At 42.6% G+C, this 15570-nt stretch overlaps 1 protein-coding gene across 2 annotated transcripts in view; it reads right to left on the reverse strand.

Moving 5' to 3' along the window:
* rspo2 (R-spondin 2) overlaps positions 1-15570 on the reverse strand; it is an 82013-nt gene that overhangs the window by 19538 nt on the left and 46905 nt on the right. For both annotated transcript variants that reach the window (XM_007563013.2, XM_007562939.2), the window contains 2 exons: positions 12132-12275; positions 10772-10960 (listed from right to left, as the gene is read on the reverse strand). In XM_007563013.2, coding sequence (XP_007563075.1) covers positions 10772-10960; positions 12132-12275 — 333 coding nt within the window. The remainder of the gene's footprint in view (positions 1-10771; positions 10961-12131; positions 12276-15570) is intronic.

Raw genomic sequence — 15570 nt, forward strand, 5'->3', positions numbered from 1 at the left:
TCCGCAGTGGAGGATGGTTGTTTACAGCGCAGGCGATTTCCAGTAAGCTTCATAGCGCTGAATGTGGCGCATTGCATACATCATGGCCAAATGCTAGCAAATGGATCAAATTTTAAACTCCACACCTCCAGCGACCAAGTCGTTTCTCAATACCTGATCTTCTGTACAAAGCAGAGCGATGAACAAAGGCTTTTATTTTAAGTCATTCTAAATCTTTGTACTGTGCATTTCAAAGTATGCATATCGAAAAAGTAAAATACTCTAAATTTGCCATCAGTCAAGCTGAAATAAGTCAGAGCTTTTGCTAGTCAAGAGGGCTGTGTTAAAGATATGTCTTTCATGCAGTGACAAATCATGTTAAGGTCAGAAATGTGCAAATTCCTCGTTACATCACCTTGTGTTGTGCTTTTTCATACTGATGATAGTGGAGCGCTCTTCAGAACTTTTAGGCGGGCTCTGGCCTCTACTTACCACCGTAATGGCGGTGGTGTGAGTCAACACCCCCTGTATTTATCACTGTCAGTGCACAAAAAACACCCAGAAGCATAAGCAGGCGAGGGCCAGCAGGCCTGTACTTGAATGTTTGTTGTGTCTGCATGTCTGCACAGTGGGTCCAGTCTCACTGCTATGAGTGGGTCAGCAGCCCTCACTGGGAATGACCAGCTGTAATTAAAAGCTGCGATGTCTCTAATAAAGACAGCCTCAAGAGATAGAGAAATGGAGGAAAGGGATGTGGGAAGAGGAGTTAAGGGAAGAGGGGCTCCTGATGGCTCAGCCAGAGCAACTGTTCACCAGATGTTTTCAGGCTCCCCTGTTTGACTCCACGCCTTTCTTCTTTACTCCTCTCGCCAGACCACTGGTGAGGGAGCACTGCAGTGCCCGAAAAAGCGTCTTCCGTGAGACGCGTACCTCAAAAAACCTGTTCTTCTGTGGCATGCACATTGTTCTCCCGGCCAAGCACAATGATACGCGATACACAAGCAGGCTCGTGTCATCCGAGCGCGAGACCGGGGAAAGACGGAGCAAACCGGGCTGGGGAAGGGAGCAGATAATGTGGCGACTTCTTCTGCTTGTGGGGCCTCTTTAAATATTTGCCGGTGTCTGTTACATGTTTCTCACATTCTGGTTTTGTGGATGTCTGCGTGCATGTGCATCCTCATCTGTCTGGCGTGTTGCGGATGGGGAGATGAAAAGATCCGCAGGCCCACAGGAGAGCTGGCAGCAGCTCTGGACTGGAGGTCTGGCAGACAGAAAGAGGAGGCGCAATGAGCCCACTCCAACCATCTCCGCTTATCTAAATACAACGCGAGGACTTCCGATACGGGGGCCTGCTTCAAGCTACGATTAGTCCAATGAGGAAACTTGACTTACTGTCAACTTTAATCTGTTCCAGACCAGGAAAAATACAAGTAGACCATCAATACGTTCCTGAAATCAAAACATAGTACCTCGTCTTAATGAGCAGGAATAAGTTTTATTACCAATTTTACAACGTGCCACCACTGAAACTGTTCTGTTAAAACCAATCAGCCGGTGGATTTAAAAGAAGACGCATTCGACGACCCCACAAATCCGCTTTGGTCAACTCCGTTTTGTGAAACATCAATCACCGATAAAGCTGGAAGTCTGGAGTGGAGCGTTTTGTAAAAAACTTCGAGCACACTTCAAAGATCTTCGCGCAAGCTGTTGCAAGCCATCCTTGTAAAGACTGCATTACTATTGCTGTAAAAAATAAAATAAAATAAAATAAAATCACGGGGTGTAAATGTCTCCATTTGCCCGTGAAGAAAACGTCTGGTGAACGTTGGCTATACATCTCTGACCGTGTCATGGCCGAGATTGGCTTGCACGCTGCACAGTGGGGTTGGGGGCGGAGTTGATCCTGTTTGTGGGGCATGACAACAAGAAAGCAGTCCGCTTTGACTGTTCTGGTTCTTTCCATCTCTGGACCGATTTGTTTTCGACTCTACATCCTCTGTTTTACGGTTGTTGATGCTGGCTCAAATGCCTTAATTCCTCTGCCAGAGGATGACAAGTGAAGTCTCAAACACCCTTCCAGAGTCCCTTATCTTCATTAAAGTCACATTCAGAGCGGAGAACCAAACAACTTTATGTCTCCCAACTGAGCAATGACTGATTTAACCTCAAGTCTCTCTTTTGTTTTTTTTTTTGTTTTTTTTACTTCACATTGTAGTTGCGGAGTATCTGCAGTGGTAAACATATTCTGCATCAGAAATGTAAGCTGCACTATTAGAATATCTGCGGCTTAGCCGATAGCGACAACATCAACAGAGAGTCGATCATCCGAAAGGTGAAGATGAGCCTACAAAAGGCAGTACAAGAAAGCTACCACTCAATCAGGCCCAGTGATCTAAACACGTCCTTCCCTCGCACCCCTCCTCTTTCTTCCTGCATGGAAACGACCAGATGACAATAATGTGGAGAATGGAGCCCTGGTGAGTGCGGCTAACCCCTCCTCTGCTACCTCCCTCCACCCCATGGTCTTTGAAAGGCATCCACATGTTTATGGCTCATGCCTGTGGTATGACGATGGATTCTCCATCTAAGAGCCAACAGGATCATGGGGTGCTTCAAAAAATTGCCCTCCGAAGACAGTTGCTGTCAAAATGACAGCAGCGATATTTATTTTGGTCAGAGAGCAGAGGCACCTAGCGGGAAGTTAATCAGAGAACCCTCCTCCCCACTCCCGTTCCTCTCGGTCTCCAGCATCATAAACTCCCTACCCTGCTCACTAAAGTGAGGAATGTACCCAGAGCAGAGGCGAATGCTTGTAATTTTATCGCAATGAAAGATTTAACACTGGCACATGGCGAGAAGCTGAAAACAAAATCCAAATGTTTGGTTTTAGGCCATCTCTGCAAAGCCCAGACAGGAACATAGATTATCAGTTCGACATACTTATAAAAAATATAAAACTTGTTCACTTGCGTGCACACAATGAGAGGACAGTGACGACGACTGTAGTGGTTGCGGTAGCTTCCAGTCTGTCTGTGTGAAGTGACCCCGACTAAACCCTCTAAAAACAACATTTGAAGCAAAACACTGCAGTTATGAAACCCTTTCTATAGTTTTGGTTTGTTTTCAACTTATTCTGAGCTGAAATGTCAAAGACCTTTATGAGAACACTTAGAAACTCCCCCCATCCTAAGCAATGGGAGATGAGCATTTTTTACTGAATGTGTTGAGTCAGATAGGTAGAGATCTGATGAAGCTATGTGTTGTAAGGAAAGAGTTGTTAGCCCGTTCAAGAAGCCTCCTAAATCTAAATTTCTCCACGATGCCATCTATTTTGTGAAATTGAAATGTAACGATGGTCAAATACTTCAAATTTAGTTCCATCAAACAACCAAAACCCACAGCCTTTGCCCCTGAGTGCATTTGGAAGTTGTAATCTGGATTCTTATGTTGTTTCTGGAGTTCTGGCTTCTTCCTCACCGAATAGCCTTCAGCCCATGTTGGTAAAGAACTCATTTTTATGTGGATAGTGGCACTGTCTAACTACCTTTAACAAGATTCTTCATAAAGGTTTCTGCTTTTATTATTATATTGGTCAGCACATTTGGACCAAAAACATTCATCTCTCGGACACAAAACCCGTCTGCTTTTCATCAAGGAGGTTGTTTCCTCCTTGACGGTCTCCAGTGAGTGTCTCCTTGATGTTTGGACAAAACATTGTTTTTATACTTGTTTCATTCAGGCATCTGGGAATTATACCAAAGGATGAAGCAGACTTGTGATGGTCCACAATTCTCTTCTTGACATCTTGCTTAATTTTCTACCTTCAAATCCTTTGGTGAAGCTCAAATTTGAAACATATTACATGCATACTAAACCATCACATCATCTCCACGTAGATAAAAGGCACTTTAAGCTTAGAGCAAACATTTGATTTAGAAAAGCGTAAACAAAAAAAAAGATCTAAAAAAAGAGATAATCTTAATCAAGATTTTATTTTTTTATTTTTATTTTTTCAAAAATCCAGCAGATCAAGATATGATCACAACTACAGCAGCAAAACAACCCTTTAGAGGTATATGTAGCTTTTTTTTTCTTTTCAAAAGACAAAAATTCCAAAATATTCTGCCTCAATAGATTTCACAATATTGTACACAGAGCCATGCGGTGCTTTTACTTCACAACCAGATTTAGGGGGAATTTTTTCTTTAAATAATTATGTAATGTAAGCTGTCATAGTGGGTGGCACTGGCATGTGATTCTGACCAATCAGACACCACCCCGGACCCCGTGCCCACAGCCAAGCCGCTGCTGCTGGTCGAATGAGGCAGAGTGCCATTTAGGTTCCTTCTTACCAGCTACTGTGTCAGCCCCTACAGAGAGGCCTTATTAAATGAAGATTAAGCTGTGGCTCCATCAGTCACAATAGATTGCAGTAAGGGCCACAAATAATCACTTTGACAGGGTGGTGGCCAATTAGTGCTCTCCTTCTGTCCTGGGAAAGCACATCTTGCTCCACTCCCGCTGGTGGGAAGAACTGATCCGGATTGTCTGTGATATCAGCCGGGCCAGAGATCACTGTTAATCACCACCTGTCATTCCACAGTGGCAGAAATCGGAGCGGGACCTGTCAGCCGTGAAACGGCTCTCTCATTCAGAAGTTCCGAGTTCATTTTAAGCCCGAACATCACTCGTAAAGATTTAAGAAAGCACGGGATTGGCTCCGTTTGTTACTCGCTGGAAACGGTTGCTGATGAAATGACAGGAGCGCAAATATATTCTGTTCACAACGTCAGATGTTTTTCTCCCCGTGTGGAGAAAAACGTAGTTCTAACTCCCCACCACGCTGCACTGTGTGCTGTTTCGCAGACACGAGAACACGCTCCATCAATTAGGCTCAAGTTAAACGTCTGCATTTGTTTTATTTTTTTATTTGAAAAAAAAAAAAGCAGGTTTGATGTAAGAAGGCTGCATTTGACAAAAAGGAAATCCAGAAATGTGTTTGGGTGTCGGGTTTCCAAGCTAAACACAGGCCACGCTCAGATGTGATCATGCCGTGAGTAATTAAAATGCTCAGAAGTGAGTGACATCATTCGCCAGGGCTTAAATCCCCTTGGCATGGTTAGATTAAACAGCAAAATTGCGTAACACATGGTCCGACAAATGCAGGAGCGTCCGCTGTGCGCCTGTGTGCTAGGCCTGCCAGCAGATAGGAGTTGCTGATGTGGTGATTCCTTTAACAGGCGCGGCGACGCGGCCAGATGGTCGGCATGCGGCGAGATCGAGGATGTCCGCCATACTGTGAACGCACCGACCAACCAGACTGGCTGTGGACAGAATTCACCAACCAAATTCTTCTCACTGTTCTATCTGGGGACATCATAAGGTGCAAAGTAAATACAAAATATATGGAAAAATGGTCAGGGGTGACTGAAACACAGTGTTTGACTAATGAAACCTTTACTTATTTCAGGAAAAAAAAAACAACAAGGTAATGATGCGATGCATCACAACATTCATATTCATCATATCTTCTCAGACCAGACTGCAGACTTTTCTCCGGTCACCTTTCATTGATGTTAATTGGCAATAAAGGTGCAGTATGTAACTTTTGCAAAAAAATTTTATTTTATTTTTTTTTACATATTTGTTGAAACTATGTGGTGACAGTAAAGTATGAGACACATCATCTGTGGAAAAAAATGAAGCTCATCTGATGTCCCCAGTGCTAAACAGGAACAACCAATCAGAGCCAGGAGGAGGGCCTTAAAGCTGCCAATCAGCTTGTGAGCATGCTGCTCATCCCTCCAGCAGATACACTTTTTTTTCTGGCACAGTGAGTTGCTTCTCCGTCATCAGCACAATGAGCAACACGTACACGAGGTTGACTGGCAGCACTAAGACCCTCCTCTTGGCTCTGATTGGTTGTTTTTGACTGGGAGCGGTGCATTTCTTCAGTCGGCAACTGGGAGAAGGTGGAGGAGATTGATTATTTTTTCTCAGATTATCTGTCATAGCAAAGTGACAGTTTCAGATATGTAGAAAACCATATTTGTAATGAAAGCTACATACTGCAGCTTTAAATCCTGCTAATCATCGCATGTCTCACTACAAAGGGGTATCTAAGTAGTCCACTTAGGCTAGGTGGGATTTTTTTATGCCTTTGCAGCACTGCTGCAGAACATGCATCAACTTGATGGTAGTTGGATTGGAACAAGAGGCACGAGCAATTAGAGTACAAAAACAAACTGTACAGAGAAGTTATGACTTAGAGAATCAGTGCTGACTGAATCCTTACAGTCGGATGACTGATGAGATGGATGGCTTGGCCTCGGCTAAGGCCTACAGCAGCAAGAGTTTCTCTGGTTACACACACGGGAGATCGATACTTCCACAAAAGGCCCGTTAGCCTCTCAACTCGCGGGCCTTTACGGAGATCCAATGACCGAGATAATCACTAGATGTTTCTTCTCTCTTATCCTTCGCCTCTTTTCCTCGTTGCCTCTTTCTTTCCATGAGGTCAGCACGGTGTTTGTGAGCCTTTGTGGCTTCAGCCCGGCACTCAAAGGCAGATTTTGAGTATAAATTGCACGGCACTGCTCTGGAAAGTCGGGTCTTTAGCGTGTTTGGGTTATCAGGTCCAAAATTTGCTATGCTATAAATCTGGTTTCATAACTGCGTACTATAAAACTTCTGTTCTTCTGTGGGGTAAAAAAAAAAAAAAAAAAGGGACTTGTGTGATGAAAAATGTCATTTTTATCGTGTTTGATGGCAACCATTAGATTGTGTGAATTTACAGCCAATCCCAAACCGCAACTCTGTCAATTTTTTTTTCTTTTTTTGTCAAGCCCTGTGTTTGAGGATATCATACTCTTTGAGTCATGGAGATTCAGTTTTGTGGAGTCTTTCTTTGATTCATTGTAAAAGACCACAATGTTGGATAGTGCTATCTAGTATCAGTTTAGGCAAATATTGTGCATATGAAAGTGAGTTCTTTAGGTTTGGGATGTGCATAAAGATTCATCCTAAAAAATATATTTTAAGGGAAAGCCTTAAAAATCAGAAAGACAAAATGACTTTGATCAACAAACTTAGCAAGCAGGAAACATCAGTTGAGTTACGTTCAAGATCATCCAAGTATCCAAAAGCCGATTTGTAGAAAACGGTCATAAATCAGACTATGGTCTGATTTACGTTTACCGTTTCCCTCTTAAGTCTCAAATCAGGGATTACTGATATCATTGGAGCTGCAGTTGCCTTAACACTTGTAAGTTGTTTCCCCAACATCCAATATTGCCTGGTCAAAGGTTATTGGAGCCAAAATGTAGATGCAGACGAGAGGAAGAAGAATCAGAGAGAAATCGAATGTGTTTTTGCGAAACCAGTGAGTCAGATGAGTTGCTGGGAAATCACTGTGGGGATTTCCCAGTGTTATCAGCCATCGACGCTGATAGGGCCAGAGCAGCTATTAATAACGTCTCTCTATTGTTTTCAACTCGCGCAGTGGCGATCTAGAGTGCGGATGAGTGTTTTTAATATCCCAGGGGTCCAGTGGAAATGCTAAGCGGACGAGGAGTCGACTCATTACTCCACAAATCGGGTAGAAAACATGGACTATCTGAACTCGCTCAAAAATGTCCCACAGAACCAATTTTTGTTTTTTTATTTCTGCTGAACGTGAGGAGTTTGATTGAGCTAACCGTATTCGACTAAACACAGACAGAGAGCGTTAAATGAATCCCAGCAGCATGAGTGATGTGCGGTGTGTACACTCAGCAGGGAACACATCAGCCACGGTTTGTGCGACCGTGGTGTTTGCTGTGAAAATGCTTTTCATCCCGATATCATCTGAGGCTCTCGGTTTCGCCCCTTCGGTTCCCCTTTTTAACATGGGGACCAAGTCATGCAAACAAGACCGGGCAGGAGGACCATTGCTGTTATTGCCGCGGATTCTCTTCAAAATGCATGTGTCCTTTTGATAATGCTGGGAGACCCAACAGCAAAGTCCAGAGTGATTTCAGTTTGGTTGTAAACAGAAAAACAACCCTGGCGGATCAGACCAGTGTAGCCATGACTTTCTCTTATTTTCTGTTTCCAATTAATCCAGCGTCTTTACAAAATAGCTATATAACTCTGTGCTTATCCCAAACACTGGTAGCTCATAAAAAAAGACATGACTAAGGTGTTTTTGTTTTTAACTCTAAGCTATTTTAAACATTTTATCCACTTCTGACTCTCGGAATCGTGTGCTAAGTTTTAATTTGGTTTCTTTCTAAACAGAAAAGGTACTTTGTGGCATTGCAACGTGTACAGATGAGTTTATAAGGTGAAGAATTGTGAGCTGTGTTGTTACTGGAATGTGCTTTACAAATAAATTTGACTGGACTGCTCTTCTCTTACCGTGGTGCGAATGATTATTTGCAACTTTTGTACAATGCCTCGCAATTTGTAACATAATGAACTTTTTCACTTTTCGTTATGCCAGAGCCACATCATCCGCAGTATCTGAAAGGGATTCCATGTGATGCGCAAAACCTGCTGTAGTACTGCATAACTATAAAGTGAAGGCAAAAATGATGCATCACCTTCAAAATGCTTGAAGAGGAAATGTGACAAAATATGGAACTGCTTCATGGGGTATGAACTTGGCAAAATAACACATTTGTAGGACGATACACTGTCCCAAATATTATCGCAACAAATGATAATATTGTCATTTCGAGGCCAGTTTGGACTAATATCAGAATAATAACAATGGATCACGCACATATGTATACCCCACTCAAAAATCAAAAAAACTTTGATTTCTAAAGAACATTTAACACTGGAAATGGAAAACATTTTAAAACATCCAAAACAACAATAGTGACAGGCAGTGCAAACTAACTGCTTCGTACCAGGCGTTTGCGGCGTTTCTCAAAATGCAGACTTTTCAACGTTATTAAACACTATTTAGAAATGGAATTAGATAGTTAGCAACCCTGAACAGGAGCACTTAGTTGACATACTTCAGAACAACATTAGATTAGTTTTCTTTCCTCTTTTTTTTGCCTTTGGTTTGTTATTTTGTTTGTATTTCCTTTTAACTCATGTAAAGCACTTTGAATTGCCTTGTTGCTGAAAATGTGCTATCTAAAATAAAATTGCCCTACCTTACCTAAAGAGGACAAGTGTTGTCGAAAGGAAAGTTATTGCACTCATTTTAATTTATCATGCCATTAATTGATTTATTGCTTATCGTAACAAAAATAACTCTATGCAAATATCTTTTCCTAGTTCTTTTCCTGCTTTCTCATGCAGACTTTGAAGGCTTTCTTTCACTAGAGACAGTGACCTCCCTCCTACAGAGTTACTCGTCATTATCACCCACTGAAAGCGATCATGTCACCACGTAGTTCCTTGAACTTCCATGCAACAGCCCCTGCGTCTGCGCGGAGCTTCTCCTCCCGTTCAACCTCTGGGGCTCCAGTTTTTCCTGTTTTTTTAAATTTTTTACTTGAACTGTAGAGTGTTGCGTTTCACCGGCTTTTGCCAAGTGGGGTTTTTCACAAGGAGTGCGGAATTAACAACACATGCTTAAGTATGAAATGTTGCCTTTATTAAACAGGCCCACCACAGCATTTCACATGCTGGAGGAGTCCTGAGATGCATACGCAGTGACACTTTTACACTCGACCAGTGGCCACTAGAGCTGGAACACGCTATCTGGACGAGAAGAGGGCTTTTCATACAACTGGGTTTAAGTATTCTGCTGGCCTCTGCGCAAGTTTTACAATCGCTGACTACACCAACAAGGAAACAAAAAAAACTTAAAAAAGAAACGTTGCTTCTGTGCAGAGCATTGCCAAGTTTTGATTTAGGATGGTCATAAAGTCTTCTCGAAAAAAAGGTCAAGTAGCCATGGCGGAATCGTGAGGTGCACGGCATTTTGGAGGGAAACTCTCTGACAAACAAGACGGGACATTAAGTACTAAATGTGCCATGGGATCACAGTTTCCAACCCAGTCAGCAGCCCTCTGAGCGCTGAAATATGAGAAACTATCAGGGTTTATTTCAAGTTTATTTACTCTTTCACCACTTCGCTAAGTGACCGTTCTGTTCAGCAAGCCCAATCCAAAAATGGAGAAAAATCCTTGAAGTTAGCGTGTCTCTTTTTCTTTTAAATTGTTGATTGACTGATATCTGCCACTGTAATCGCTTCCTTATTTGGGGCATTAAATATTTACATTTGGGCCTATCCTAATCCCAAGTTTATGAGCGATGTTAAAGCACATTAAGGGGAAAAAGACATTTATTTTGAAAGCGTCACTAACAGAGGCCCTCGTTGCCAAATGGCGTGTCTGGACCATCTGAGAAAGAAAAAAAATGGTTTATCCTTTAAATATGTTTACATTTCCTTTAGCCGTACGCGCACACAGAGAAATTCCATCGACTTCTTCTCACATAATGGCCTGACATACATGCTCTGAATACCGCAGAAATCTCTCAAGCTGACAGGAGGAAACAGAGACGGCCATTGAGGAAACCTGCAGATTATACTTTGAAGGATTCCGCAGAGGAGAGGAAGGGAGATGGTGGGAAATAAGCCCCGGGAAAAAAAAGAAAAAAAAGAGCTGGCTGGAACAAGAGCTACTTTGGGAAAAGCAAAGAGGAGAAGCGCCGCAGTGAACCTCAGTCGCTCAGACCATGAAAACAAAAGCCGGAGCGTGAGGGTGACGCGACGCAGGAGAAGACGGAGATCGGCTCAACTTTCTGTAAAACGCACAATCGACAGGCGCCCGCGGGTGCTCCTTACCTCTCCTGCAGTGTCTCATGGCCATTTTGCACATCCTGGACTCGGCAATGGTGGGACACGGTATTGTGTCCTTGGGGGGTTTCTTAACAATGTGCCGCGTCCGGGTCTCCAGACCCCACTTATAGCCACAGGTTTTGTTTCTCCTGGTGCAGGCTCCCCACTCGCTCCACTGGCCCACCTCGCAGCCCTCTGTGAAGGGTTACACAGAAACAAGTGGCGTGCCATCAAATTACAGAGCAGTGTTCATCAGAGACAACTGTAGGACTCCTACATTTAGATTTTCACACCGGTTAGCTTAGCTTCACTGGGGTCCTGTGAGCTCGTATTCAAATTGAGACGTCAAGAATTTTGTTTTCAGAGACAAATTTGATGATTTTGATTCACGACTTGCTTTCTCAGATTATTAGAATACAGAAGACCAATAAGAAAAGTGTTTTTAATATTGAAATGTTAGTCAATTAAAATGCCAGCACAGAGTCCTTCGATAAATTAGAATATTAACTCTACATGATACATGAAAAGCTCATGTATTTGAGATGGAAGCACATTATATAGATTAATAACACAACGATGGATGCTTTGTTTCTTATTATTTTCCACCTACAGCTACTTAAAACATGACATTTAAATTAGAGTATTACATCAGACCAATACCAAAAACATATATTATTAAAAACATAAATGTTAGCTTAATGGAAAGCATGTTTAATACCAGTTATAGGTTATTATTTTCAAACAGTACTTCTAATCTGACAAATGAGATTCATTGAGATATAAATTCTATTTTTATTCAATTTGACAGTATTTGCACTGAGTCATTGGTTGGGGCTCCTTTTGCTTGAATTACTAAATCAATAGACCTTTGCAGCAGCGTTAAGGAGGCCCAGGCTCACCTGCCTTGTTTGATCCAGTGTCTCTTTTCTTCCTCTGGGAAAAATTCCAAAGATTTGCTACTTTTTTCAGGTCAGGTGAGTGAACTGATATCAAGATCTGCTTTTAAAATGTCTCCCTCAACTTTTTCAACACTTGGAAGCATGACATTTCGTACCGTTTTACACCATATTTTTTCCTTCCACTCAACGTTCATGTGTTGTTACAGGTCTCTGTGAACAGCCAGCTTCTACGGCAATGACTGGACAACTGCCAAGTCAGTCATCTTTCATATGAATCCACTCTCCATAACGAGGGCATAACATGATATTACTGTAATAGAAAAATAATTTCTTATTGGTCTGGCAATTTAGAACTAAATCTGTCTGTCTAAACCTGCCGATTTAGACAGGTGATGAAAAAATGCAAACATTCTTCAATGTTCCCATTTTTTCTCTCGATGTGCCTGACTCTGTTCGGTTGTCCATACCTCCACACTCCATTGTGTCTTCCAGCGGGGCAAAGCCCTCGGGGCACTTATCAAAGCAGCGCCCTTTGTGCAGGTAAAAACCAGATTTGCACTTGGTGCAGAAGTCTTTGCTGAAGCAGGACTCGCAGTTGTCTATCCTGCACCCTGGAGGGAGAAACAGAGAAAGAAGAAAAGTCATCTGGGTCTCAGAAATCCGCTTCATGTGGAATTGATTCGGAGCTAAAGTGTTTGGGGAAAAAGGGGGTTGAATGGATTATACTCTCTCTTGTTAGAAAATTTAAAATGGTAGAAGATTTGTGAATTATTTCACATGGGGGAATCGCTGTATTGTTATTGTAGAGAACTGAAACCCTTGCGTTCCGGCTTTTGTTCAAAGCAAGTAAATCAAAAGTGTGAAAACACACACACCAAAGAAAAAAAAAAAAAGCAGAGAGACGATGAGGAACTGATGGAAGCTGACCTCTTTCTGCAAGGTTCATCCAAAACTACACATGCAAAACACACCAGCTCACATGCTTTCAATACGGGGTGCTGCAAAAAGAACAATAGTGTCTGTAATGCTATTGTATATTTTCCATATCTTCATATTTTTCCATAACCCAACCCCCCACAAAAATTATTGGAAAGTCAGCTTTTCATTAAATTTCTGAATGATGGGTTGCAACGACAAAAGCTGGTTTCGGGGGCCTTCGGTGTTTTGGCTTCGTAACCGAAAGAGTTCGCAACTGAGAGGTGGCGGTGGCGGCGGCGGGGGACCGGTTTTGTCGGCAAACGCAACTGCAAAAACTTTGTGTCTCACGCCACGCCCTCGTCGTCCGAAGAAAAGGCACGGCAATGTGTCATCAAGGTCCCTGCAAATGACACGTCGAGCCGAGCTAAATTACAACGACCGCACCAACAGGGCGACGCACAGCCCCACATGATTAGAAGGAGCCTCACAGAGCTGTCTAATTTATGCTGCTTCTCAGAGACTCTACACATGCCCCCCGATACCCTCAACGTCCAACCTCCATCTGAGGCCTCCGGGCGAATGGGTGGGTGTGGGGGCGTCCCAGGTAGGTCATCATCTCTCGCTCTGGAACCCAAAAGACTTTCTTTCTACGGGCGGAGATGGACGAGACAGTTGAGGCGCTCGCTCTTTTATCTGTGACCCTTTCTGCAGAGCCCGGAGAAGGGAAGGTTTCTCACAATCACACCCCTTAATTACACCATCTCCAGCTAACCATCAGGCCTCCTCCTCGGCATTCCTGCAAAACGAGGGGGTCCCTCCCCGCTTCACTTTGAACCCTCAAGTATGGCCTCGGCCCACTCACTCTGGTCTCACGCTTTCCCGACCAGTCTAAACAAACCGTGAACGCACACGCTCTGCACAATCGCACACATGCCAATAAGATATGGTTAGAGTTAGGCTCACTCTACAATAAAGCTGTGCGGTGGAAAACGTGACTGCGCTGACCGTAACTCACGTCTCCGGCAGTTTGCCTTTCTACTCTGCGTCCCACATGTACACATTTAGACACCCCGTGTAATTATTAAGCGTGTTTTCTTATCTCCCGTGCTCCATGCTTATTTTAGAACCTAAACAGACTAAAAATGTGTTATGACCTCTTGAACTTTTTTTTAAAAATATATTTATATATATTTAAAGGGGAAATATTATGTGTTTTCCAGACACAGAGTGTCATTTTATGGCACAGTCGAGTTACCTTCAGTTATAAAAATGCTGTATATATCAAATATGACTTAAAAGAAGTTTGACTTTGTAATTTAACGGCTTGAAATCGGGGCACTGTCTCTTTAAGAAACTCCTGCTTTTTCTAAAACTCCACCTTCAGGAAGTTATCATTCTTCTATTAAACCTTTAACAATGTTTTTACCAGTGTTGCACTGAGAAGTAGCTGGTATAATGAACTCAGCTGATGCTCAGTTCCACCAGGCGTTTGCTAATTGCTGCTGGCTAGTCTGCAGGAGATGAGCCAGACGAGAGTGCTCTGTGAGGCGGAAGCTTAGAAGTTTAGAAACTGCAGCTCTGAGGAGGCGGAGCTAGGTCCAACTAGGCGTTTTGGACAACTGAATGATTACCATGGGAGATTAAAGGATTTCTCAAACATGCATGAAACAATCAAAGCAACACTCCAAGTACGTTTCTGATGAGAGAACATTATAACATAGTGCAAAGTTTAAAAAAAGTTGATTTTACACAATACTGGCCTTTTGATTACGTCACAGAATTCATACTATTTTGATAGAAATGTATATGCTTCAATTTAAAGCATAATTGTGTAGTGGTAGGAAAATAAGACGTGGTTTTCAAATTCGAAAAGGAGAGAATCCATCAGAGAAGAAGCCAAGTGGCCTGCAGTAATTGGGGAGGAGGTGCAGAGATCCACAGCTCAGGTGTCTGTTAGGATGACCATTAACTGGGCTACATAGAAGGATGGCCAGAAAGAAAACATTGTCAAAAACAAGATGTAACATTTTCAATTTTCTGCTGCAAACATCGATAAAAGGTGGTCTGCTCAGACAAGGATCGATACAAAAGTAGCACTGAGTATCTATATATATATACCATCGTTAATGTGAAACATGTAGGGGGCAGCGTCATGGTGTGGCTATGCTTTTATCCAGCAGACACAGTGAAGCTGGTTTAGGAAGCTGTATGGAGGAAAATACAGGGCAAATGTGGAAGAAAATCAGTAGTACAATCACTCAAAAATGTGAAGACAGATCTAGAATAAATGGTTTAGATTAAAGCTTCTGTTAGAATGGCCCAGTCAAAGTCCAGATCTGAGTCCAACTGTGAATCTGTGGTAAAACTCACAGATGTTCTCCATCGCACTCAGCTTGAGCCTGTGTAAGTTTGTGGTTGTAACGTGACAATTGAAAATAATCAAGGGGTATAAATACTTTTGCAAGGAGCTGTATTTATGACTTTTTTCTTTCTTTCTTTTCTTTTTTTTTTTGCTTAGTGTTCTTTTCAAACTTCTTGCCTCCCCCCGCACCCCTTATTCCTGTCTGGGAGAAACTGCATCTCTGTCCAGACTAAACACAGTCTGCCATGCTGGAAGCTGGTACAGCCCAACTGCAACACGGGGAGCAAGTTAAAGCATCACAAACTGAAAAGCACAAAGTGTTCCTTAATATTTTCAACATGCTGTAGACTTCTCAGACTTGTCATCACCTGAGAGAGTCCTAGTTCACAAAGTGAATTGTAAAAAAGAGAAAAGGAAGTGAGCAGGAGACGAAGAACATCTGTCAGCGCTCTTATGCACTGAGCTTGTTGTGCTAGTCTTGGTTATTGTTGGCAAACATCACTAACACAGCTGTATGAAATACAGGATCCTGCCAACGACGGTAGCGTTTAACGAGCCTTTGATTAAAGCGTCACTTTTTGGTTTCCCATCTCTGATGTAAACAGGGAGCGGCGTAAAAAAGGCTT

This window comes from Poecilia formosa, unplaced genomic scaffold (assembly GCF_000485575.1).
Source record: "Poecilia formosa unplaced genomic scaffold, Poecilia_formosa-5.1.2 Scaffold0, whole genome shotgun sequence".
NCBI classification, from domain to species: Eukaryota; Metazoa; Chordata; class Actinopteri; order Cyprinodontiformes; family Poeciliidae; genus Poecilia; species Poecilia formosa.